General features: G+C 47.5%; 1 protein-coding gene across 1 annotated transcript in view; it reads right to left on the reverse strand.

Annotated features, from left to right (window-relative positions):
• Positions 1 to 924: 924 nt before the first annotated feature.
• NECTIN4 (nectin cell adhesion molecule 4) overlaps positions 925 to 26,237 on the reverse strand; it is an 84,432-nt gene continuing 59,119 nt past the window's right edge. Inside the window, exons 3-10 of the mRNA XM_083716592.1 lie at positions 21,602 to 21,955; positions 19,741 to 20,031; positions 18,647 to 18,767; positions 11,994 to 12,145; positions 11,105 to 11,252; positions 10,206 to 10,284; positions 7,830 to 7,991; positions 925 to 6,726 (exon numbers count right to left, since the gene is read on the reverse strand). Of these exons, the coding sequence (XP_083572718.1) occupies positions 6,454 to 6,726; positions 7,830 to 7,991; positions 10,206 to 10,284; positions 11,105 to 11,252; positions 11,994 to 12,145; positions 18,647 to 18,767; positions 19,741 to 20,031; positions 21,602 to 21,955 (1,580 nt within the window). The 3' untranslated portion in view covers positions 925 to 6,453. The remainder of the gene's footprint in view (positions 6,727 to 7,829; positions 7,992 to 10,205; positions 10,285 to 11,104; positions 11,253 to 11,993; positions 12,146 to 18,646; positions 18,768 to 19,740; positions 20,032 to 21,601; positions 21,956 to 26,237) is intronic.

Consider the following 26,237-nt stretch of genomic DNA (forward strand, 5'->3'; position numbering starts at 1 on the left):
CAGCCATGGGCGTAGCCGGGCACTTGATCAAGTAAAACAATAGGAATACTTAATTAACTGACCTAACAAAAGTCGAGCTCCCCCAACCACGTTTTGCTCCCTCCCCCAACAAAACCCCTGGCTACGCCCATGCATTCAGCCATCAGAGACATAGCCTCAAGGCCTGACTTGAAATCTCCAGTTTGCCTGGCGCCTTTCAGGTAGAAGGTGGAGAGCGAGCAGGAGTGCCTTTAACGTTTTAAAAATAAAAATAAAATAAGACAGCTGTGCATGCAGCTTGCAACTTTCAGCCCAGCAGAAGTTGGATGCAAATTATTGCATAGATTGGGGGTGGGGCTGCCCTCCTCCGCTCCACTCTCCCAATTAACCTCTGTCTTCAGGATCCAGCCTCTGACATCACCCCTAGGTTTCCATTATGGGCCCTGAAATCTGAGGGTCTGGGATGTTCATGACCTGGTAACCCTACACGCTGGCAAAGCTTCCCTGTAAATCTGGCCAGTCATTTTTTAATGCAGTTTATGCCAGTGGACATCATTACATCTTGTGGTGGTGAATCCCATAATTATGAGTTGATGCACATTCTTTGGCCTGAAATTGTACTTCTGATCCATTTCCTTGGGTGGTTTACAAATTTTGTAGGAATGGATTATGAGAGAGGAATAGGAAAACTCTCCCTGACCACTTTTGCAAAACCAGGCAAAAATCTGTAAAGATTTACAAATCCATCCAACAACACACAAATCCTGGGGTGCCAAAGGTGCAATTTATTTACAACAGCAGAAGTGCATGTAAGAGCGCCCCAAAGTCCCTTCCTATACACAGAAAGACACTTGCATAATATTTCTCTCTATATATCTATACACACACACACACTCTCTCTCTCTCTCTCTCTCTCTCTCTCTCTCTCTCTCTCTCTCACAGGCATCCATTGCTAGGGATTTTATATACACATTTACAGATTATACAAGGACCTCAAGGGTCCTAGAAGCAGATGACACAGCCTTTTCCTAAAATTCTTTCTTTTAAAAAAAAGACAATCAAGAAATCATAATAATACATGTAAAAGGACGTAAAAGAGAGTCATATAAATTCACTTTGGAAGCGCCTTATCCTTATGGGTACAGAATAAATGCATCCTCTTCAGGATTGAGGCAGTGGGCACGAAATTTGGGCACAGCCCCTGCTGGTGGAGAACAATTAAAACGAAAGAGGGGTTGGGCCATCTGAATTCCCTGTATTGCTCTGAGGTAGATCAAGATGTCTAGCAACTTGACTTTTTGGAGTTTGACCACCCATGGTTCACTCAAAACCCTATTCAACTTCAAAGCTCACTGAGCTTGGTGTCCCTGGACATATTGTAGTTTATCAGTTTTGGCCCACCTTGCTGGGGTGCTGTTACAGTTGGTCAGCTGGTTAAAGAAATGGTAGTTCATTTGGACCGCAGTCCTAAACACACATTACAAAGGAGTAAGCACAGTTAAAACAAAATGCTGCGTTGGTTGGGGCTGACAGGAGCTGGTGTCCAAAAGATCTGGAAGTTATCAAGTTGTGGGGAAGGCTGAACTATAGATTTAAACTAGCTTAATAGTCAATTTCTTCCCAGGAAGCTATAATTCTATGGTGGTGCAGACACACAACTCTAATATTCCCAGCGTTCAGTCATGAGTGCTATTGCTTATGTACCCTAAAGGACTGGGATCCCAAAATCAGTCCAGTGAGGACTGAGTGTGACCATGGAGAGTTTTTTTTCCCCTTGAGGGGGTGTGCAGAAAACATGGAGGGGAAATGGAATGGAGGAAGGTACAGCTTGGCTGGCTGGCATAGTGAACAGGAGCGCTCAAACAGCAACATTTTGGGTTGAATCCAGCACAAGTCATGCTAAGAGTATACCCACTGAAATTAATGGACATGACTAACATGACTAACCTACTTTGAGTAGAACTTAGCTGAATACAACCCTTTATTTCCAGTCCCACTTGTAGATCTTCTAAACAGGAAATTCTGAAGGCCCACATCAACCCACAGTTCCTTGGGTTCTCTGCAGGCAAGCATGATGGCTAAAGTGGTATTAAACCTAAGTTTGTGGTGCAGACTTGGTTGCCATTTTAAGTGGCCTAGGCCAGGCCAGGCCACAACAAGCTTTTGGAGAAAAACTGGACGGATGGATAGGGAATAGATAAATCAAATAGACATATAGATATATACATACATACATACATATGAGAGATGCACATACTGTATAAGGGATCTGGATGTATATATATCAAGAGATCCCTATTCTATCTTTGTTCTAAAACTTTTGGTAAAGTATATTTATAGTTATTTGTGCAAGAATAGCTCCATTTTGGAGTGTGCGAGGAATTCCATACCAAAATTAGCTTCTGCCCCCTTTCCTGGGTTTAAGACCTTCCTATCAAAAAGGGTGTTGGATAAACCAAAGCATAATAAAGACTTGTCTCCAGAGACTTCAGGACCAGATGGGTGACAAACCTTTGAGAACCAACATAAATCTCTTGTAAACAAATGTTTGCCTTTGGCTGCACTCTCCTGTCCACGAGGCTCCACTCTGACTCATCAGGCCCAGGTAGCCTCCTCCCCAGAACCTACAGGTGCTCTGTTAGATTTCATCCTCTCAAAAACCAGACTCCACCCTTAACCTGCCGTTGAGCTTCTAAACCCCTTCCTCTGCGCCTTGGGGTCTGAGCCTCAGGAGAGCGGTGGCAACCATCTCAGCTTGCTTTCTCCTTCCAAGTTAAGAGCTGCCTTTTGGGATATCAAGAATAGCTGCAATAAGACATTACAACACCATACTGACAAAATATTACACTAACACCAGGGGGGTGGGCTTGGCCCAAGAGCCTGCGCCAGACCCCTTAAACTGCATTTTATGGCAAATGTAACTACCATTATTGCTATAAAATGCAGCTGAAGCACTAAAGTGTGGCATGGCTAGGCACTACGGAGGCTTTTGAGGGCAACCGTGCTGGTCATCCAAAGTGTGCTCTTAGTAGATTTGGCCCACTTCTTGTTCAGTGCAGCTAACACCATATTTCATTCATATATCCATATTATCCTTCCAACAAACTCGTTAGGTTAGGGCTAAGGGTGACTGGCCCAAGGTCATCTTTTGAGCTTCACAGCTGACTGCTCTGAACTTGGATCTCCCTGGTCCTAGTCCAACACTCTAGTCACTATTATTTATTAATTTCATAAAATTTATATGCCACTTGATTGTTTTTTAAAAAACCTCAAAGTGGTTTGCTGCATCACTGACTATATCACTGCATTACTTATTAATTATTATTAATCTTTTATTTCTTTTGTAGTGAAATAATCCCCAAGACATGCAGTACAGGAAGCAATAAAATACAAAGAGGAAGCTTTTAATGAATGCTGTAGGGGCTCCTTGCCATCCCAGAAGGATCTCAGTGTACTGCATCAGGGGCATATTCCCACCATTTAGTGCTATGATACCACTTTAAACACTCCTGGATTCCCTCCCAAAGGAATTCTGGGAATTGTAGTTTGTGAAGGTCGCTGAGATGTGTTAGGATGTCACTACTGCCCTCACAGGACTACAGTTCCCAAAGTTCCCTGTGAGGAGGGATTGATTGTTCAAACCAGGGCTTTTTTCCAGCTGGAACTTACTGGAGCCCAGTTCCTCTCAGGTGGGTGCCATTGCTATTACAAGAGAACAAGGTGAGTTCTGGCACCTCTTTTCCTATAAAAACAGTGCTGGTTAAAACATTCTGGAAATCATGGCTTTGGGGGAGGAATAGGGGTCTCCTAACAACACTTTTAATGAACTACAGCTCCCAGAATTCTTTAGGGGCGCTATGAGTATTTGAAGTGGTACCATAGAGCTTTAAATGTATGGTGCGAATGTGGCCTAGGTGTTGTCTTGGAACCTTCATTTTAGTTCAACCTCCCACTAATTGCAAAAAAGCAACATTTCAGCTCACCCAGGGTAAGCCAGAAGCTCCTATGCTAAGACTATGTTTTATGTGATAATTTTTCTTAATGTACGTTTACTCCTGGCACGGGATACGGGGCACCTTCGTGGAACAAAACTTTAGGTATGCAAAGCTACCCTTAGCTGCCATCTGCTTCCGCAGAACTTTTCACAGAGGCGTCACCTAAGACATGGGCATAGCCAAGTGGGGGCAGGGAGTGGAAGCTGCCTAAATCAATAATAATCAATAAAAATACATAGCAAACTGAGGTTCTCCCCACCCCACAAAAATCCTGGCTATGCCCATAACCCAAAGTACCTTGAAATGGTGTTTGCTAACATAAAGCGGCTGGATTCCGACCCAGTATGACCTCCTTGCAGTCTGCAGCGCATGGATGTTGATCAAAAGCACCAGCAACATATCTCCCCATTTACTAGTGAGTACACAGTCTGGGGGATTTGAGGCTGTCCCTGTTGGGCAAAAACAAAAACCAGAAACCAGAACGAGGTATGCTTTTGCACAGACTGGGAAGAGCTGCGACTGCTGCATTGCATGGGGTTGGAGTAGATGATCCTTGGGATCCCTTCCAACCCTTCAGTTCTATGGTTCTACATGTTGGAACTGCTTGAGTCAGAAAGGCCAAGGGTTGGTTCCTACAGCCTCACCGCCTAATTAAACTTAGCATGTGCATGACACCATTTGAGCGCTCAGAAAAACCTCTCACACATTATTTCGCATCACACCAATCTGGTAAGGTAGAACAATATTATCCCCACGCTGTAAACAAATGAGTCCAGGGGCTGGTATAGTGATTCAGCATCTGCCTAATGCTCTCTGGTGGCAGCGCTCACAATTTGCATGTGTGAATGGGGCCATCTCAGATCTAGATCTAACTTCTTGTCCTGGCAAGCACAACCCTTTTCCTGAGGAGACACTTCAAACATTTGGCTTGAGTCCTTGTGGGATAATCAGACGCCCAGTGGGGGAACACGGAGAAGCACGTGTGCTTTCATGCGTGTGCAGACATGCACCCCTTGGGGCCAGCTCAGCCATCTGTGACACCTTGTTTGATGGCTTCAGCAGCGGATGATTTTTTTTTTTTTGGGGGGGGTGAACCAGCCATAAATCTCCACCATGGAAATTTTGTGACACCCCTCGCTCCCCCTGCCCCAAACAAACACACAATAGCTCCAATGCAAAAAAAGGTTTTCAAAGGCACCAGTTGACTTGTTCAGCTGTGACCCCTTGAGAGATGAATAGCCCAGGGGTTATATGCACATGTGAAACGGAGGGGATGAGAGAGAGAGAGAATATGATACACTGCACAAAACTTCCAGCCTTCTATGACTGCGGATATACAAAGGGCAACGAGACCCACAATCCCCCTTTCCCCCTTCACCACCCAGGATGCAAGAATAAATCCCCAAAAATGTCCTGGCATTTCACTGTTCCCCGTTCCATGGTGCTGGCAAGTCCTGCTGTCTTCCTGCTTCAGAAACAGTTTTGGTCTGCGTAGCTTGCACGAGTGGCAAGGGGTTTGCCCTATCGAAAACCGATCTCCAGGTGGTCGCACTGGAAGTGGGGGCACAACCCACCCCAGCGGGACAGGGCTGGCCGGATGTTTCATCTGCCAAACTGGAGCTGTAGCTGCTGGAATCCTTTGCATTCATGTACAAGTTGCGTTTTGGATGGGGCTGGGTGAAAAAGCATGCATCTCATATCATCCCTGCAGGAATCGTATCAAGGACTGGGGAGGGTGGAATCCTGCCCACAGGCATCTCCCAAGCAGGGAATCTCCCTCGCAGGGCTCCCCTGAAGCCCGCTGGGATTCCTTGTCTCTGTGTCTACATTCAGTCTTTGGGAAGCTAGCCTTTCCCTTTCAAGGTAATAATAATAATTATATAAAATAAAAACAATGATTTTATTGCTTGCCTCGGCAAGGCTTTGGGGAGCTTCTGTCCGTAACCGCAGGGGGCCACAAACGTTCAACTAATAATAATAATATTAATATTAACAACAATAATTAGAGGGGGAGGCACAATAGTTTCACGGTTCTGTCCCTGAGCCAAGATAAATGCGCTGCTGCCTGGTGGCATCCTCAGAATCGCTTGCCCTGTATGTGTAGCCTCAAAACATTAAAAAAAAACATGACACAAAAACGCAGGCCAGGCAATGTCACCGTCCCGCCAAAGTCAGAAAAGAAAAGGGGTGGGGGAAGCTTTCCCAACTTCTGAACCGGCTGTTGATCCACCCCACTGGGAATGAGTTGGTTCCCTCCTCAAGTGGACGGAGCAAGAGAAGACCATGGCCAGGATTCTCGGGGAAGAAGAACGGGGTGGTGAGGCCTGCGGAGTTCTCCAAGGGCAGCTGCATGGCGGCCGGGTGGCTCAGAAGGAGGTGACAGCCTTGGCTCCCTCGCCCAAGGGAGGCTCCGGCAGGCCATTGGGAAGTGGGTTCAGTGCTCTGTTGGGTCCTGGGGCTCCGTGGCAGGGGGCAAAGGTCACACCAGGTGTCCCCGGCCATTGATATAGATGCCGTTGGAGGTGGGCTTCGCCCGGAGTGTGCCGTTCTCTTGGACAAAGTGGGTCATGGCTTGCTTGATGTTTTTCTCGCTGTCCCGCTGCTCCTCTTCCTCCTGCTCCTTCTCCTCTTTCTCCTTCTCCATCTGGTCCTCCTGGACAGGGGTGGGGGGTGGAGGGGGGAGCTCTGTCTGCGTCTCGATCTCTCGCACTGTCGATAAGGTGGAGTAGCTGCGTCCTTCAGCCTCCTCGCTCTGAGCAGGAGAGAGAAGCAGGGTGTCAGATATTTCTCCCATACACACACACACTGCTTTTTTTCTGGGGGGACGGGGGGGTACACATACCCCTAAACATTTTCTGAATCTTTGTACTTTTGTCCATTTACTTTATTTCCCCCCCCCCATAAAATGGTGATTTTCTTGAGTCAAAATGAGAGTACCCCTAAACATTTTTTTTAAGAAAAAAGCTCTATCATCTATCTATCTATCTATCTATCTATCTATCTATCTATCTATCTATCTATCTATCTATCATCTATCTATCATCTATCTATCTATCTATCTATCTATCTATCTATCTATCACAACAAAGTGGTTCACAACAAAAATACATGACACCAGACAATGGAAACCATATTTAAAAAGTTAAGTTTTTTTATATTTTAATTCGCTTTAAGTGTATTGCTGTTTTAACTTTTCAGAAGTCTTAAATGGTTGTTGGCTATTTAAACTTGGTAATATTTTTTTATTTCTGAATTTATTTCTATTTGTTTTCAGTCCAATAAAAGCCTCATTGTAACAATGCCAAATTATAATACCATTAAAAATGCCACTCATTCAAAAGACAAATTATACAATATAGCTGCTCCCCCCACATGCTAGAACTGATGGTTTGATGATTTACTATACTTCTGTGTTCCAAAATCTTATAAATTTCCATTACACTCCAGTCATAATAACAAACCCTTGGACCGCAGCTGTATTCATTTTATTGTCGCTGTTGGTTTTCCTTGGAGATAACTTTCTTGTGTTGATCTTTTTTGCAAGCCGCTTTGAGGATTTTAGCAGTCAAGTGGTGGATAGATTATTTGCAATAAATAATATATAGATCGACCATTGTGGCAAGATGTGCTCTTAACTGCCTGGCAGAATAGAATTGTTTCCAGCAGGCGTATCATGCTTCAGATTGCCAGAGACTGGCTGGGCAGAGAGCAGCGGTGGGAGGCACCAACCAGGGAACCCCTGAGGAGGAAGGCTCAGAGCCCGGGGATTGGTGGTGGGACACGGAGGAGAGGTGAAAGGAGGAAGACTGGGAGGAGGTGCTGGATACTGAAAGGACAACAGGGTTTGGTGCTCACCATGACAGAGCAGAGGCTGGTTTCACGCAGGCTGTCTGCCCGGAAGCTGCCCTGCCGGCTGTCCCGGCAGAGGCTGTCGGCTCGCAGGCTCTCCCGGCAAAGGCTGTCCCCACGGAAGCTGCCCTGCCGGCTCTCTGACCTCAAGGGGAGGTTTTCTTCCATCTGAAAACAAACAAGGGCATGGGGAAGGGAAGGGATGGTGAGGAGATGGTAACAGGGAAGTGAAACTTGCAGTGCTTGTTAAAGTTGCCCACTCCACAATTAAGCCACTTATTCTCATTCTCTCTCTCTCTCTCTCTCTCTCTCTCTCTCTCTCTCTCTCTCTCTCTCTAACCTACCACGCAGGGTTGTTGCGAGGTGGAAATGTGGGGGGAATGAAGCCACATCTGCCGCCTCGAGCCCCTTGCAGGCATATAAGGCAGGGTGTAAGAGTCATATATAAATATTACTGAGCTCTGATTTGGTTCTCAAATCATGCCACCTGAACTCTGGAGAACCTGGGGACTGACTGTGTGCAAAGCCTGCTGGAGGAAGCCAATGGTTCATCTAGTTCAATATGCTGCACTTGCAGTGGTCAAGCAGACTCCATCCACCATGGGAAACCCGCAAGCAGGATCCGAGCCCAAGAGCAGCACTCTCCCCTCCTGCGGTTTCCAGCAACTGGTATTCAGAAGCACTACTGTCTCTAGAGACACAGCATAGCCACCATGGCCTGTAGCCACTGATAGGCTTCTCCTCTATGCACCTGTCTCCCTTATGGCCATCCAAAGGGATTCTTTAGCTGCGATTCCTGCATTGCAGGGAGTTGGACTAGATGACCCTTCTCTATGACTCTACGTTGGTGGCCATCCCTGCCTCCTATGGAAGCGAGTTCCATAGTTTAACTACGCGCTGCGTGAAGAATTCATTTTTAAAAAAAATGTGTCCTGAATCTTCAGTTTCACTGGATGCCCACATGTTCTAGCGTTATGATGAAAGAGGGAGAAAATCTTTTCTCTCTCCACTTCCTCCATGCTGTGCATGATTTCATAAACTTTTATTGTGTCGCCTCTTCCCCCCGCCCCACCTGTAAGCCCCAAATGCTGGAAGCTTTCTTTGCAACAGCTCCATCCTCTGGATCATTTTTGTTGCCCTTTTTCTGAACCTTTCTTGCAACTCTGCAATATCCTTTTTGAGGTGAGGCAACCACAAGCATTTCCCAGGTCAGAGAAGGTGGCTTCAAGTAAGATCTGAGCTCAGCCCTTCTCATATTTAGAAAGGTGGCTTGTGTGCATGTTTACATTATTCCACTTGCTCCCTCTAGAGGGTGCTAAAGGACTTCAATGGGCTCGGCTCTGCAGCAAAGGAAGAGGGGGAAAAGAGGCTTCAAAGTTCTATCAACTGCAGGCTTTTCATCACTTACCTTTCCTCTATTCTTTCCAGGCACCATCTGTGCTTTAAAGCTCTGTGTCTGAGTGCCTTTTCCCCCCCTTTTTTTTCTTTTTGCACTGGAGCAAAAACCCTCCCTTTAAAGCTGAACCGGAGCAAACGGAAAACCCAGATTGATGTTTGCCCCAGTTGAGCAAAACACTCAGACATGGAGCTCTAAAGCTCAGAGCTGTGTGAAGCCCTGCCACGAGCCATGGATAAATGGGCGCCTCCAAGTTCAGAGGCAGTCTATCTGTGCAGACCAGGATGGTGTCTGAGCCTCCCAGAGCCAACTGTATGAGACTTGAGATGCCCAGGTCAAGCAAAGCACTGCTTATTTCCTGCAGCGGTGGAGGTTTTTGAACAAAGGTTGGATAGCTTATCAGGGATTCTTTAGCTGGGATTCCTGCATTCATTGCGAGGGGTTGGGCTAGTTGACCCTTATGTTCCCTTCCAACCCTACAGTTCTATGAAAGGAGAGGGGGCTCTCTATCCCCACTCACTTCCTCTCCATGGAAAAACCCAGCCTGTGCCTTCTTACCCCTCCCCAGCCAATCCACAGGGACTCCCACACTCTCTTTAATAATAATAATAATATTTTATGTATATCCTGCCCTCCCCAGTTGAAGCCGGGCTCAGAGCAGCTAACAACAATAAAAGTAACACAGCATTCTAAAATCAATTCATTCTAAAATCAATTCAAAATCAAATTAATGGCAACCATTGGGCTAGAGTTCTGTGAGAATTACCAAAGGAGGGGGTCAGACTGTGCCTTGGCCAAAGACCTGGTGGAACAGCTCTGTCTTGCAGGCCCTGCGGAAATATGTCAGGTCCCGCAGGGCCCTAGTCTCTTGTGACAGAGCGTTCCACCAGATCAGGGCCACAGCCAAAAAAGCCCTGGCTCTGGTTGAGGCCAACCTAACCTCCCTGTGGCCCGGGACCTCCAAGATGTTTTTGTTTGACCCTCACCTGATTCCGGGTGTCAGTGCTGTGGCTGGAGTGGAGGCGCCGGATGGAGTTCTCCCGGGTCAGGGTCAGCTCTTCTTCGCTGCCGGACACAAGGAGGGGGAGAAACCAGGTGAGACAGCTATTTCCCCCTTTGCCCTCTGCCTAAGAGGAATATCTCACTATGCGCCAAGGCACCAGACGTGGCACCAGGGGGCATGGTTGCCAGATCTCTTAGTTTGGCCAGAAGGTTCACCGTTCAAATTAATTTAATGAAGCCCATAACAACTTAGCTCCAGGGTGCCTCAGGGACAGCCTGAACCCAGAGAGTCTAGCTCAGCCCCTGAGATTATTTGCAGAAGTGCTGTTGGTCATACCCTGAGTTGGCGGGGCTCATTTGACAATGACGAGAAACCAAGCCTTTGGTGTAGTTGGTCTGGTCCTATGGGACACTCCGCCACTAGAGATTCAGCATGGTGTGATTCCCAGAACGTAACCCCTGCGTAGGTTATATGACCCCAGGGGTGGGGCAGGCAAGCGTGTGGCTGGACCAAAGGGCACTGACAAGCCCCGATGATCAACTGATTGCCAGGGCTTGCATGCCTCTGTATGAGGTGCTTTGCAAGCCCCAACCATCAGCTGATTGTCCATACAGGCATCATCGTCATCGTGATGCCAAGTGATTGGCAGGTGGGTGTCCCCACTCACCTGTGAAACGTAGCCCACAGTGGGGCGGGGGGGTAAGGATCCAGCCCACTAGCCAAATCCAGTTCCTTACTCTGGCTCAAAACGTAACTGGGGGACCAAGGTGATTACGGTTGGCATCAGAGAAGTGGCTAATAACACCAAAATGATGCCATGTGAAGTGCTAGATGACACTTTGGGTCTCTTCCAATTCTATGGTTCTATCCCCATTTGCTTACTATTTCTCAGTGATGCGTTTGGTCTTCCTCTTGTGGTAGCAAGTCATGAGTATGACCACCAGGACCAGCAAGCCAAGGAGCACTACAGAGATGAGTCCTGCCCCAATCATGGAGATGGAGACCACGTCCACCTGCTTGGCCCGGTTGCCTGTTGGGAGAGATAAGAAAAGAGAGGGGAGTAGGCCATGGCACTGATGCGTGAAGACCACTTGGAGCTTCTCTGCATGGGACTGGAAGAAACCCACAAATCACCCCCTTGCCCAAAGTCCTACAGCACCAGTTCCTCTGAAGGACAGATCGTTAGAGAGTTACAGAAGGAGTAGCTTCCTTACAAAGAGAGGCAAAATTTTCCTATGGCTGCCAAGTGAGAAAGGAGAGAAGGCAAGCCCTTTTATTTCCCCACCACACATGGGGGGAGGGGAGGACCTAGTCCCCTATCTTCTCCCCTATATCAAATTCTGAGGAAACAAAAAATGTGTGTGTACAGCTAGTGGTGGGCACAGCACTGATTGGCTAGAAATGGGCACGTCACCAACCCTCAACACTGGAGAAGGTTTCTTTTAAGTTTTTAAAAAATATATTACTTTTAAAAGAAACATTGAAACGAGTGTTTACAGAGGTATGATTCCCAGAGTGGTTTAACAGTCAATCCCTCTTCCCAGGGAATTCTGAGAACTATAGGTTTTGTTACGGGAATGGAGCCCTCCTAATTACTCTCAGTACCCTTCATGAACGACAGTTCCCAAAACTGTTTGGGGGAATCCATGGCGGTTTAAAGCAGTGCCCTAGTGCTTGAAAGCTACAGTGTGAATGTGGCCTGGGCTGTTGTCTAGCATAGACAAGCCAAAGCAGCTCTGCCGCCCGTTTCTGAGCTGTCCCAGAATGGTACCTTTTATGCTGATGGTCGTCTCAGCCTCCTTGGTTGCAAAGCCATTGGCCACTTGGCAAACATAGACACCTCCATCTTCAGAGTTAAGGGGTCTCTGGAAGAGCAGGGTGTCCCCCTTGATTTTGACTCCGCTGGGGAGGGGGTCATTGAGCCTGGGAAGAGAGAGGAGACCAAGTCAGGAAGGGGTGGGGAAAACATCTTTATCTCTGCGGACCCAGATTCTTGCTGGCTCTTCTTTTGACACCTAGAGTTTTGCCAGTACCTTGAACTCAACTGCTCAAGATGTGCAGCACCTGCTAAGTCACAGAGAGGTGCCTATTCATCTCCTCCCAAACAGGCAGTTTCACACACACACACACACACACACACACTGCTGCATCATTTGATGAAAGATGACCTGGTCCTGTGTTATCTAGCAGCCAGTATTCAGAAGCATTGCTGCCTCTCTGACTGTGGAGGCAGAGTTGAGCCACTGTGGCTAGGAGCCATTGCTAGCCTGTTCCATGAACTTGTCCAAACTTCTTTCAATTCGTCCAATTTGTCCAAACTTCTTTCAATTCGTCCAATTTGTCCAAACTTCTTTTAATCCATCCAAGTTGGTGGGCCATTACTGTCTCCCGCATGAGCCAGTTCCGTGGTTTAACTAGGTGTTGCATGAAGGACTTTCTTTGATCTGTCCTGAACCATTCATGGGATGTCCTAAATTTTCATTCATTCATTCATTCATTCATTCATTCATTCGCATTTATATCCCAGCCTTTTCTCTAAGCAGCTTGAGGTGGCATACAAGGCTCTCCCCCTCCACATTTATTCCCCACAACAACCCCGTGAGGTTAAGTTAGGCAGAGAGGCCACGACTAGCCCAAGGTAACCCAGTGGACTTCACGACCAAGTGAAGATTTGAACCCTGGTCTCCCACGTTCTAGTCCAACACTCCAACCACCACACCACATACACTCTGTACTCAGAGCCGTGTATGTACATTTTCTACTCCAGATTTATTTATCTATTGCATTTCTATACACCCTTCTTCTCCAAGGACCTCAAGGTGATATACATGGCTTTCCCCCTCCTCATTTAATCCCCACAACAACCCTGTGAGGTGGGTTAGGCTGAGAGGCAGCAGCTGGCCCAAGATCACACCCAGTGAGTTTCATGGCTGAGTGGGGATTTGAAGCAGTTTTATGCTGAAAGGGGAAGGGAAAACATCTCTTTCTCCACTCCAGGTGTAATTTCCTACACTTCCATCGTGTTGCCTCTTCCTCAACTTTTCTCTTAAAAACATTGCAAGTATGTCCCTATTTTCGGCTGCGGGGTGTCAGAGGGCCTTCGCCAGAGGGAGAGGCACCGCCCCAAAGACGCCTCACAAGAGGAAAAGAGGAATGGCAAGGGCCAGGAACTCCTGAACCAGATGCTCTCGCCCTTTCTGCCGCTTCCCCGCCTCAGCAACATGTTCAGGCTCGTGAGGGGAGGTGTGGGGCACAAGGGGAGGGGGGGCAGGGAAGAGGAGGGCGGGGTCAGCCATGACATCATGAACAATAGGTGCTGAAATCAAAGGGATCCCTTCCCTTTTCCCACGGGTCTCTTGCATAGCTGAGCTGGGTGCCGGAGCGTGTCCAGACAGCACCCCAAACTCTGTGCAGAGATTCGGCAAAGCGTCTGAGCCGGCGAGCGGAGCCCGGCCGAGGCAACAGCGCCGTGCCCTTCCCAACCCGCACGCACACGCAACAGACACATATGCACATGTGGAGGAAGACATCTGCATGTGGGGAAAGAGTGAGGACATATGTGAACTGCGCATGGGTGCATCAACAGGAGCCTCTTGTCCACACACAAACATGCGTTTAACAGTGTTTGCAAAGGGCAAAGCTTTTCTCCCTTCCTTTAGCTCCTCCCCCCGCCTTTTAAATTTATCGATTTGTTCACATGCAAACATGACAAAAGGAAAGAAAACAAAGAATCAATAGTTTAACCCAGATGTTTTCAACCTTTTTGAGTCCATATGGTTCCCTTGTCCAACTGCATTCTTTCTGCGGCACCCCTGTGAAGCTCAGAAGCCCAGTTATGGACAGCTTCACACCGCATTTTGAACACCCTCCCTCGTGAAGTATTCCCTCAGTCTCCTCTCTTCTCTCTTCTCCTTGGGAGTCTTCTGGGCAGCTGCTGCTGCCGCCCCTGGTCTCTCAAACCACCCCCTGATCAGCGCCAGAGGCACCATTTGCCTGGAGAGTGGTAGCCAGGGCTGCTGCAACAAACAGCTGTGCAAGCCTTTGGGAGGCAGAAATGTGAGAAGGCACCAGAGGGACAGAGGCCAGTGTTGCTCGTGGCACCCCTATCATTCAAGGCACCCCAGGGTACCACGGTACATGGGCTGAAAACCCCTGGTTTAACCCATAAAGCATTGCAGTACAAAGACACTGCCCAGCCCCAAAGGCATAATAAAGTATTGATTCGATATTCCCTTTACAAATAATAAAGATTTTTTAAAAAGTATTTTCCACCTGTGAATTCCATCAGTTTATTGAAAATAAAGGTCCTAGATAGTTTTAAATGAGCCAGACATTTGCATATACTGATGGTGCCTCAATATTTGCCTAAGAAATAAAATCATGCCATATTTAAAAAACAAATGGTCACCAAGGTCTGCCCTTTAGATACTTTTACTTTTAATTTTAAAAGGCAATTTTGTCCAGGATACTCCAAATGTGTCCTGGAGGCATGCGCAGATCTCATCTCAGGGCCGCCAGGGCAAGGGACCCACCTTCCAGCTTTCTCCGCCCCACCCCAGTTTACAGCTCATTTCCAGCATTTGTTCCAGGATAACTATCCACCCTGCCTTCTCAGTCTTTCTGCAGAAAAGGACAATAGTCGTACCTTGGATCCCAAACACCTTGCAAGTCAAATGTTTTGGGTCCCAAACGCCGCAAACCCGGAAGTGAGTGTTCCGGTTTGCAGACATTCTTTGGAACCCGAATGTCCGACCCGGCTTCCGATTGGCTGCAGGAGCTTCCTGCAGCCAATTGGAAGCCGCGCCTTGGTTCCGAACATTTTGGAAGTCGAACGTACTTCCAAGGTATGACTGTACTGACACTGAGTCCTTTGCCTTTGCAGGCATGCCAGCAGGATGAAATCCTGGCCACTTCCTGGCCGATAAGCAGCCGTGCAGCTCTCTACAGAGGCCATGTTTCCTGCCGAACTACTGCACCTCTAAAAGAGGCAGGCAGACCTCAAAAGAATCTCATTCCTGCCCCCCCACCCCACCAACCTGGCCTGTGCAAAGCCTCATCCATCCACCACGCCCACCCCCCACCCCTGTGCTGACTTGGCTGGTTTTTTACCGTCTCTCTCTCTCCCCCCCCCCCCGCCACCTTCGCTCACCACAAAAGGCTACAAGGTGCATCTTGGCCCGGGGCTGCTTCCCCGAAACCCACAGCAAGTCTCAGCCAGTCCCTTGGAGCGCAAAAAAAAAAAAAAAAGAGCTCGAGAGGCAGGCCGGGATGGCTGAGTGATGAATAAGTGTTTATGGAGGATCAGCCTTCCCTTTGAATGGGATCCGTGGGAGCTCTCTGCGGCAGCCAGCCCAGATCAGGTGCATCGCTGGCTGGCTGGGAATGGAACGGCCAGGCGGGCAAGTGGCTGCCACCCAGATGCACTGATGCAGCTGCCTTTTGGGGGGCAGGAGGGAAGGATCCCCATCTTGGGCACCTGGGGCAAGAGGGGCTGCCAGAAGCAAGCCTCGCCAGCTCTCTGTGGGACATCAGGAAACGCATCTCGTAGCTGGCACCCAGACGGTGTCAGGCGGGCCAGGCAGGCGTCCAAGGCTGGCGCTGGGAGATGCCAAGCTGCCCCAGACTCCTCTGGTGGTGCAATCCTGGATTTGCATCCCGGGAAAGTGTCACATGGGTTAGGGATTGCCCCAGGGGCGGGTGCTAGAGGGGTGGGGGCTGGCTCGGCTGCTGCTCTCCCCAACGGGCACAGGCTGCCTCCAGAGGCTCCCAGCGCTAGGGCAGGATTCATTCCCCCTGGCTTCAAGCTGAGCCAGGCTGCCTGTAGAGAGGGCACTCTGCCACAGAACTCTTCCCAGCCTGCCATGCCCACTTTGTCCTAGTAGGCCAGGGGTTCTTAAACTCTGTTTTTCTAGGGCATCTGTGAGGAGCTCCTTGGAAGCCTACTGGGGACTGCTTACTGGGAGAAGCTTACTGGTGCAGCTGGGTCATTTTAGAACCTGGCCTTAATGGTCTTGCAAGGCGCCCCCTTTGGGTAGCCAGTTGTAAAGCACCCACTTCCCATTTCTGTACTCTCTCTCCCCTAATTCCATGCTTCTACATTCTTGGTATCTCACAGCAACAAACCAAAACAGTTTGCCAACTCTGGATTTATTTATTTTTCTTTTAATGCTCTGAGCACATTGCACGCCTGCCTTGAATTCACAGCACCATCATGACCACAGGAACAAAACGGCATTTGCTTCTGCTGCCCTGGTTTTAACCCGGGAATAACAAGCACCATTTTGTTGTAGAAAGGGATAATCAGCTGAGAATCTATTACCATGTGCATTCATGGCTGCCTTAAAAAAAAATACAGAAAGGATTCTACAGCAACCAACATCTGTCCCAGTGGGCCCTGCCATGCTTCTAGCAGCCCAGGTGTCAATGTCAGGCTTGTTGGCTGTGGCTCCCATAACCTGCCACTCTCTGGGTGGTCACCTGGGGACCTTCTGGCTCCAAGACCCAGCTGCACTACTGACCAGGCTCATTCTTTGTTCATGTCAGACAATGCTGAGGCCCCATGAGGCCTAGTCAGAGACAGTGGGAGCCATAGCTGTCAACTTTCAGATTTGAAAATAAGGGAACAGCAACCTCAGAAATAAGGGATCAGCAGCCTCAACTGTCCCAGGGACAGTCTATGGGATATCTAACAATCCGGGATCGCAGCAGGAAACGGCACTGGAATATGGGAATTTCCCGCAAAGAAAAAGGAAGGTTGACAGCTATGGTGGGAGCAGAATGGACTTGTGAAAAACACACCCAAGAATCATCTGCAATGCACAGGGCTTCTGTAACACATGGAGGGTAGGATATAAGAACATTCGAAGAGCCCTGCTGGATGAGGGCCATGCCCCATCTTCTCCAGCATCCTGTTCTCAGAGTTGCCAACCAAGTGCCCCAAAGGGATGCCTACAAGCAGGACCCAGGAACAAGAGGCCTCTCCTCTCCTGTAAATGGTATTCAGAAGCATTACTGCTTCCAACTGTGGAGGCAGAGTACAGTCTCCATCGTGGCTATAGCCTTCTTCTCCATAAATCTGTACGGTCCTCTTTTAAAGCCAAGCAAAACCATATATCCGAAAGGCACCACAGTCTCCACTGGCACTTCATTCCAAAGAAATTGAACCCTGGGTAAGTGCAGGCACCCCTGGAGTCTCTCACTGTTTGAAGACTGGGGCTGACGGCAACACTCTTCTAAAAGTCAAGGCAGCGTCTGTCCTGCAAACTGTTACCAACACCTCAAAACGCTTTTGCCCATTTCCATGTGCGAAATGGCAGACTGACCACAGCATGCCACCTTAAAATTCGTGCGTGTATATTGTTGCATGAGTGGGCAAGAGATAAAGATGCAGCCACACATTATTCAGAGATAGGGCAGAATTCAAATTGATTTTAACAAAGCATCCTCCAAAGAAAAATAACCGGGACAAGATCAAGACTTGTGATTTATCTGGGATGCAGACTAGACAAACTGGCTCCTATGGCAAGCACGGTTTTCAAAATGTTTCAGCTGGAGAGATGGGCTGTTGATGTTCTTATACAATTGCATTTATGGATTTTTAATTGCATTTCTTATTCCGAATGCCTAGAGGCTCCAGGGCAGGCGGCATACAAATTTAATAAATGACTACTGCGTAAATTCCTTGAATTAAAAAGTCAGGTATACATTCTTTGATTTTAAAAAACTCCGGACGATTCACATTCCTATCCTACCTTTCCCTCAAGGAGCTGGAGGCATATGCAGCCCATGCGTCCTATTCCTCCCCCCCCCCCCCCGCCATTTTATCCTCACAACAACCCTGCAAGACAAGTTAGGGTGAGAGAGTCTGATCGGTCCAAGCTAAACCAGAGAGCCCCGTGACAGATATGAATCTGGCTCTTCAGCGTCCCTGTCTGAAATTCTAATCTCATCACCACAAAAGAGGTGGCGCTGGGGCTGCAGCCCCAGGAGCCCAATGTGGCCCTTGGGACCTCCCTATCTTACCCTTGAAGTTCTCTTTGGGCCATGCCCCTCTTTCCAGTTTACACTTGCTCAGGGTTCCTGCTCTATGCTCTCTCGAGTGCTTTTGCTGGAATGTATGCTCAAGAAGTGAAAAATGCCTTTTGCTTAGGCGTGTGTAGGAATGCCTTACTTTTCTGAGGCTGGAATGTAGCCTACTGTGAAAAGGTAAAAGTCATAGCCATTAATCCACCTGCTTTTGCCTCTGGCCACACCCACTACCTACCTATAGTCACCCCCACTGGCCACACCCACCCTTGGCCTCTGGCCACACCTACTTTTCTGCCTCTGGCAACTGCCCCTTGCTGAATAAAGAAACAAAACTCCAGGCCTCTTCCCTGTTTAGAAAGAGGGAACCATCTCTTGCACCACAGAAAAGCGACTGACCGTGTCCAGTTGTACGTTGGAGGCGGGTTCCCATCTCCGAGGCACTTCAGGAATGCCCCTTCCTTTCCTGCGACCCAATCTTCCCCCTCTTCGTGGCCCAGGACTGAGGCATCCGACAGATCTGCATGGAGGCAATGTTAAGAGAGGTCAAAGTGGCAGAGAGGAGAGAGCAGCCCATGCCCCCTGCACTGTGCATTTTAAAGCAGAATCTCACCACTTTAAACTGCCATGGCTTCCCCCAGAGGATCCTGGGAAGTGTGGCTTGTTCAGGGTGCTGAGAGTTCTCAGCAGAGTTCCCCTCAAGGAGGTGCATGCTCAAAGGTCTCAAAGACATCCCACGTGTGTGTGCGGAAGTTGGAGATTAACAGCACAGGCCTGCTCATGTCTACTCAGAAGTTCAGGAATTACTCCCAAATAAAGATGCTAAAGAATCAGTAAAATGATTCAACAAATTTTGCAAATTGCTGGATCGAATTCATGAATTGTGCCAAATCACTGTTTAGCCTTAGCTTTGGGCCAGATATCTTGGTTTGACAGTGGTGAGGCACGACAGGCCCAGGTCCTTTGGGCTTTCCTATCTGGCCCTCAGGACGGTTCTCATGCCACGTCCACCTCCCACCCCTGGCTGGCTTGCACAGCACCCTCCTTGGGTCCTATTTCTTGTGCCTTTCAACTGTGATCATGCTTCTTGCTTGCTCGGATGGAGAATGGAGGGGTGTGTGTATGTGTGTGTACACAGAGAAAACTGACTTTCTATGTACAATAGGCCACACACCATACATCTAAAGCACATCCACTGCACATAACCTCCCCCAAAGAACTCTGGGAACTGCAGTTTCCCACGGATTCTTGTGGAAACTACAGTTCCCCACAGCCGTTTGCTTTAAATGCGCCTTAAATGTACGGCCTAAACTTAAGAGCTAACCTTGTGCCTCTGGCTACTTTTGCCTCCGGCCACAACTACCAGAAGCACATCATCCTTGAAAGGTAGGTCCACGAGGTATGTGAGTGACCCTTGTGGTGAGAAAGTCCCCACACCACCCCTTCTGTGTGGCGATGGTTCGACCCACCCCAGAGGGCCAGCAGATACCCACATGCCACATTGAGGGTGTGCGTGATCCTCTTCTTGTGCTGCAGCCCCGGGTGGGAGACGATGCAGGTGAGGGCCTTGCCGTGCATGCTCCGCCCAGGCACCACGTAGAACTCGCTGGTGACGGAGGCCGAGCGGGGGTGCGAGGACACGCGGCTGCTGTCCGTGCCACGCACTTCTGTCTCCCAGGTCACCGTGGGCACGGGGTTCCCTTCTGCAGTGCACGAGGCAGCCAGAGTCCGGCCCTGCCCCTCCTCCAGTGGGGGGCCAAGGTTCAAGGTGGGCAATGGGGGAACTGCAGCCAAAGGAAGAGGAAAATGAGGCTAAATATCTGGAAGAACTTTCCGAGGGCAAAGAGCGGTTAAGACAGTGGAATGGCTCCGAGACCAGAGAGAAGAAAATTGGAAGAAGTTTAAGGAATATTTGAAAAAATATGTTAATATTTAAATCTCAGAATAGCTTTGGAAGTGGATTTAGGCTGCAGGGTTAGAAGTAGAAGATAGTGTATTTTAAAATAGTATTATTTGCAAGTGATAAAATGTGAATATTTTTATGGTTAAAGTAAGTGTGATTTAAAAAAATGGTTAGAAAATATTATATATGTAAACTGCTAAAGATGAGGTAAAATGAAAATCAGATAGGGGGGACTTGGGGAAGGCCACCTAACAATGTTTAGAAAAAATAAGGATAAGACAAGAATCTGTTGGTATTGTTTGTTTTCCTATTTGTGTTGTTTATTTGTGTTACAAAATGAATAAAAACTTTTTTGGGGGGAGAAAAAGATAGTGGAATTGCCTCCCTGGGAAGGTGGAGGGCTCTCCTTTGCTGGAGGCCTCTTGCCAGCGATTCTTTAGTTGTGATTCCTGCACAGCGGGTGTGTGTGTGTGTGTGTGTGTGTGTGTGTGTGTGTGTGTGGTGGATTGGACTAGATGACCCCTTGGGGAACCATTCCAGCTCTACAAATCTTTGATTTTATGAAAGAAGACCCCCAAAGTGGCTTAACAGCCATGGTGGATGACAGATTTAGTGTGAACATTCCCAGAAACTCAGCAAAGGAACTGGTTCCCACCCGTCAGATTATACCAGAATGAAGGGGGGGGTGTACACTTCGAGTCTCAGACTTCAGGCTGCAAGCAGAGGTTGGGGTATATGAATACTTCTCCATGCAATGAAATACAGTGGAACCTCGGTTGTCGAACGTCATCCGTTCCGGAAGACCGTTTGACTTCCAAAACATTTGACAACCAAGGATCAAAGGGCTGCCAGTAAGTTCAATGAAGAAAAAAAGGGGGGGAAACTCCCAGGAAGCCGTTCGAATTCTGAAAAACGTTCAAAAACGGAAGCATTCACTTCTGGGTTGTTGGTGTTCCGAATTGTTCAGCTTCTGAAGTGTTTGACAACCGAGGTTCCACTGAATATGCATTTTGTGTCATTTCGCTTTTAATTTGTATCCCCCCCCTTTCTGCACCGCTATACCCAAGGCAGTTTGCTCGCTGGTAGAAAGCACAAAATATGCAACAAGGGTTGCACATCCCATAAACAACCCAATTCAAGGCAAATAAGTTACGATAAAAATATGACTTTAAAATAAGCAACTTCTATCAGATAAAATAATATCCAATAATCCAATATATGCATTTTTAAAAATAATAATTCCTGAAGATAAAAAAACAACAACACTAGCATGCCAGGAAGATTAATGTAAGAGCGTTTCCCCTGATATGCTAGCTTTGGATGTGCAGGGATTGGTTTTAACTGCACAGCATTCAGTTCTGCGGACCCTCACCTGAAGCCAGCCCAGACAGAGATCTACCACCCAAGTCAGACCCAGGGCTCTATTTGAGGGTGCATTAGGAGATGCTTACCTAGGATCTTGAGGGTCAGGCTGGACTCAAAACTGCCCCCAGGGAAGGTAATGAGGTGGCACTCGTATGCCCCCTCGTCGGCCTGTACCGCATTCTTCAGCAGGATGGAGCCGTCTTCTAGAGATCCTTCGGACTGTCGCAGCACTCGCCCTAAATAGGTATCCTGCACGTAGGTCCCGTGTTGCCAGTTCAGCACCGCCAACTCCTGGGCTGTCCCATCCTCCCGCCGCTTTATCCACGTGATCTGAACCACCCTCTCGCCCTCTGAGACCTGGTAGGAACAGGGGAGGACCACATCTTTGCCAAGCACCGCAGTGATGCTGTTCTGGGATGCCAGGATTTTTGCCAGCACACCTGAGGAGACAGGGAAGGGTTAAGTGACAATCTGCAAGCTCATCTTGTGTAGGTGGGATGGAAATAATAGTAATAGTAATAGTAATAATAATAATAGTAATAGTAATAGTAATAGTAATAGTAATAATAATAATAATAGTAATAATAATAATAATAATAATAATAATAATAATTCCACTTATTCACTGGACCTGGACTCAAGGCAGCTGATGATGATGATGATGATGATAATAATAATAATAATAATTTGTATACCACCCTATACCCGCAGGCATAGGGATAAAATACAAAAAAATGATAAAATATAAAAAGGTAAACTCATATGAAACATAATCATTAGAAAAAAATATTTACACCATAACAGCTACCTTGCTTCCTGGCCGCAATTCCCTATCCTCCTTGGCTTATGCAAATAACTAACAAGATCAAACAAATTGGCCTAAACCCTGAAAATCTTTTTATTGGAACTCTGGACAAGGCAAAAGCAATTATCACTCAGAGACTTCACGATGTCGAATTACAACAAGAAAACCCCCCACTCCCGGAGATGTATAGATGTTTAAAAGCTTGGCCTAATTTTGCAGCTGCCCCTTACCTAACTAACATCACTAACGGAGCTTATAGATGGGCTTTCTCTTGAGCCGTCTTTGAGACAATGCCCTCAGCAGTGCTGTACGGCAAATTCACGCGGGTACCAATGCATGCGCGTCACTGCCCCTGTATGTCTAATAAGCTAGAATCTGTCACACACATCCTTCTATTTTGCGAATTGAACGAGTTCAACTTATTTTGCCGCTTTTATCAAAATTTATACCCCTACTACATTATTTGGAATCCTCCCCCGAAATTCTACGAAAATACCTTCTGGAAGATTCCTCAAGCTCAATATCATATGAGGTGGCCAAATTTTGCACTTTAGTAATCAGGAAGCGTAAATCTCCTCTGTTGAATGGCACACTGCAAAGTTCCCTTGTGTAATCTTTTTTTTTTCTTCCTGATGTTGTTGTTGATTTCTTTTTGTTTGATCTTGTGGTGTTTAGTGTTACTGGCTTTTGCCGCAATAAAACTTGAAACTTGGAAACACCATAACAGAATTCAAACAATACCCCAAAAAAGTCTATTAAGGGCTCATCCTCACTTGAATCTGCTTGTCCCATTTTTGCTACACACGATTCCAAGAGGTTTCCCACTTCCTCCAGGGAAACCAGATGTTTACCACTGAATCCTAAGGAATGTCAGTCAAGTTCCCTGCAGATTGACACTTGTCCCAATTCAGCAGTAAACAACAGGTCTTTCTCCGGGAAAGCGGAGAGGGCAAAAGAAAAACTGCTTAGACCAGTGCCTAGAAAGCAGAATAAAATGTGGACCAAACAGAAGAGCCCTGAAATAGAGATGATAAAAACATCCCTAATGTCAGTGCTACCGAAGGTCCAAGCACTCCAGGACAATTCAGCAGAATGTTGAGCAAAATAGCAGCAGAGCGGAGAAAATCCTGGGCGTGATGCTGAAGCCTCAAAGTCTGCAGGCTTTAAAAGTACAGTGGTACCTTGGTTGTCGAATGGCTTGGCTCCCAAACAAATCAATTCCTGAATGCCACAAACACAGATTGTTTTTTGGAAGCCAAATGTCCGACGCGGCTTCTGATTGAGTGCAGGAAGCTCCTGCAGCCAATCAGAAGCCACGTCTTGGTTTGTGAACGGTTTGGGGAGTCTAAAGTGCTCCCGGAACGAATTCAGTTCAACAACCAAGGTACCACTGTATCTAGCTCTCACTCTCTCTTTTCCTCTCTCCCCACCTTGCCCTGCTGAATCCTCTTAATAGCCACCCTGAAGAAGAGCTCTGGAGGACACAAAAGCTCACTCGCTTGCCACTTTGCATGAGGTTTTGGTGCTTGTTGTTGTTGTTGTTATTGTTATTGTTATTATTATTATTATTATTATTATTATTATTACAGTGGCACCTTGGTTTACAAACTTAATCCGTTCAGGATTTCTGTTCTTACACCAAAGGCATGCTTTCCCATAGCAGCGGGGGACTCAATTTACAAATGGAATACACTCAACAGGAAGCAAAACATGTTCTTATTCCAAGGCAAAGTTCACAAACCTAAACCTACTTCTGGATTTGCAGCATTCTTAATCCAAGTTGTTCATAAACTAAACTGTTCTAAACCAAGGTACCACTGTATGATTATTTGCCTTTATATTCCACTTTTTTCTCTGTGGAGCTTACATGGTTCTCCCCCCTCCTCGCTCAATCCCCATCACAACAACCCTGTGAGGTAGGTGAGAGCGAGAGGCAGGGACTGGCCCCTGAGATCACCTCATGGCAGTCGGGTGAGGATAGCCCTACAGTGTGGCTTGTGGGTGGGCTTACATTTCTTTCTTTGCCATTAACTTATTTCTTTGCCGTTAACTGGTGACTTTTTAACAAAACACACGAAACAGGAAAGCAGGAACCACAAAGGACCCTCGCTGCATTTGAAGGAGACCTTGTGCATCTGGCTGCATTTTTATGGCATGTTAGAAAAAGGGGCCTCTCTGCCCCACTCCTTCTCTCCACACACCACAGCTCCCACCCCACCTCGAGCCCTTCTGCCCCTGCAGCAGAGGTGTCCTCCTCTCCTGGCCTCCCGTGGATCCTTTCCAGAGCCAGAACCACCGGCTGCAGAAGGCTCCTCCTGCCTCCAGGGAAGCGGACAGGCCAGAGAGTCCAGGTAAACCTGCCTGCAGAGATACCTGGGCTCTGCCACAGCTTGTGGGATCTCCTCCCTCCGCCTGCAAACTGCCGAGACTTCCCCAGGCAAGGAGGGGCTGTGCGTGCAGAGCTCCCTGTAAAGGAAAAGGGATTCACCAGCTAGTGTAGATATTTTTTTTTTTTATTTTAGGGCCCCATTGTTTTATTTTATTTTTAAACACAGCTTATAATTGCTGCATTTTTTATTTAAAAATGCAGCTTATCATTGCCGTAAACTCTCTGCTGTTCCTTATTTATTGCATTTATATCCCACCTTTTTTCCCCAAGGAGCTCAAAGTGGCTCGCATGGCTTCCTCCTTATCTCATTTAATCTCCACAACAACAACCCTGTGAGGTAGGTTAGGCTGAGAGGCAGTGACCGAGCTCAAGGTCACCCATGTCTCCTCAATGGCCTTTTAATTAAGTAATCAACACGGTGTACAGTGCAACCCTACACATGTTTACTCCAGGGAAAGTCCGACTGAGTGCAACGGGGTTTACTTCCCAGAACGTGTACACAGTGCATCCAGAAAGGCACTTTGCTGCCTATGTTTCCTCAGTAACCTTACAACAGCCCTGCAAAGTACGGTACCATTATTACTGCTTTACTGCTGAAGTGGGGGAAGGGAAGGTAGCAGTTAGCTGAAGTCCCTGCGCACCGCCGGTCACAAGTTTTTGCCCTGCTTTTCAGCCAAAACAGCTTTCAAATGCCAGTGGTAAGTCGGTTCCTGCCCTCTGGCTTAAAGACACAACACAAAAGGAAAAGGGGCTGGAACAGAGGAGGAAAAAAACAATTTCGCTCAGGAACTATTTCTCTGTAACAGTTCTTGCAATGACCAGATGGAATGGATATATTTCATGGAGAAGTAAAAAGGTGATGATCTTTTGGCAGAACGGCCAGAGAGCCCTACAGGCCTGTCCTTCTCCTGCTCTTATAGCCCGATAGAACGGCTGCTGTAGATTATACCTTCATTGGGGTCTCTCCCTCCACACCACTTTCTTCCGTAGGAAGGGTGGGAAGGTAGGATGGACAGTTAGTCTGGAACAACACGCCAGACATAGTTAGTTAAACTGTAAACTGTGGGGAGGAGAAAGCTGGAGGGTGGGCCTGGCAGCTTCTCACCCTGAGGTGATATCTGCACATGCCCCAGAATGTGGTGGGAATTAGGCTGTGTGAACTTCTGAGTTCATATAATGGATTACAGTGGTACCTCGAGTTACATACGCTTCAGGATACAGACTCCGCTAACCCAGAAATAGTGCTTCAGGTTAAGAACTTTGCTTCAGGATAAGAAACAGAAACCGGGCTCCGGCGGCACAGCAGCAGCGGGAGGCCCCATTAGCTAAAGTGGTGCTTCAGGTTAAGAACAGTTTCAGGTTAAGAACAGACCTCCGGAACGAATTAAGTACTTAGCCTGAGGTACCACTGTGCAGTACTTCAGATGCCAGGTGAAGGGTTTCCCTGTGGGACGTCCCCTTGCATGAAATAACTCTCTGCAAGGAGAAAACAGGCTAAGGTGCTACTTTTCTAGAAACATTCAAATTG

Source organism: Podarcis gaigeae (assembly GCF_964106915.1).
Source record: "Podarcis gaigeae genome assembly, chromosome: 16".
NCBI classification, from domain to species: Eukaryota; Metazoa; Chordata; class Lepidosauria; order Squamata; family Lacertidae; genus Podarcis; species Podarcis gaigeae.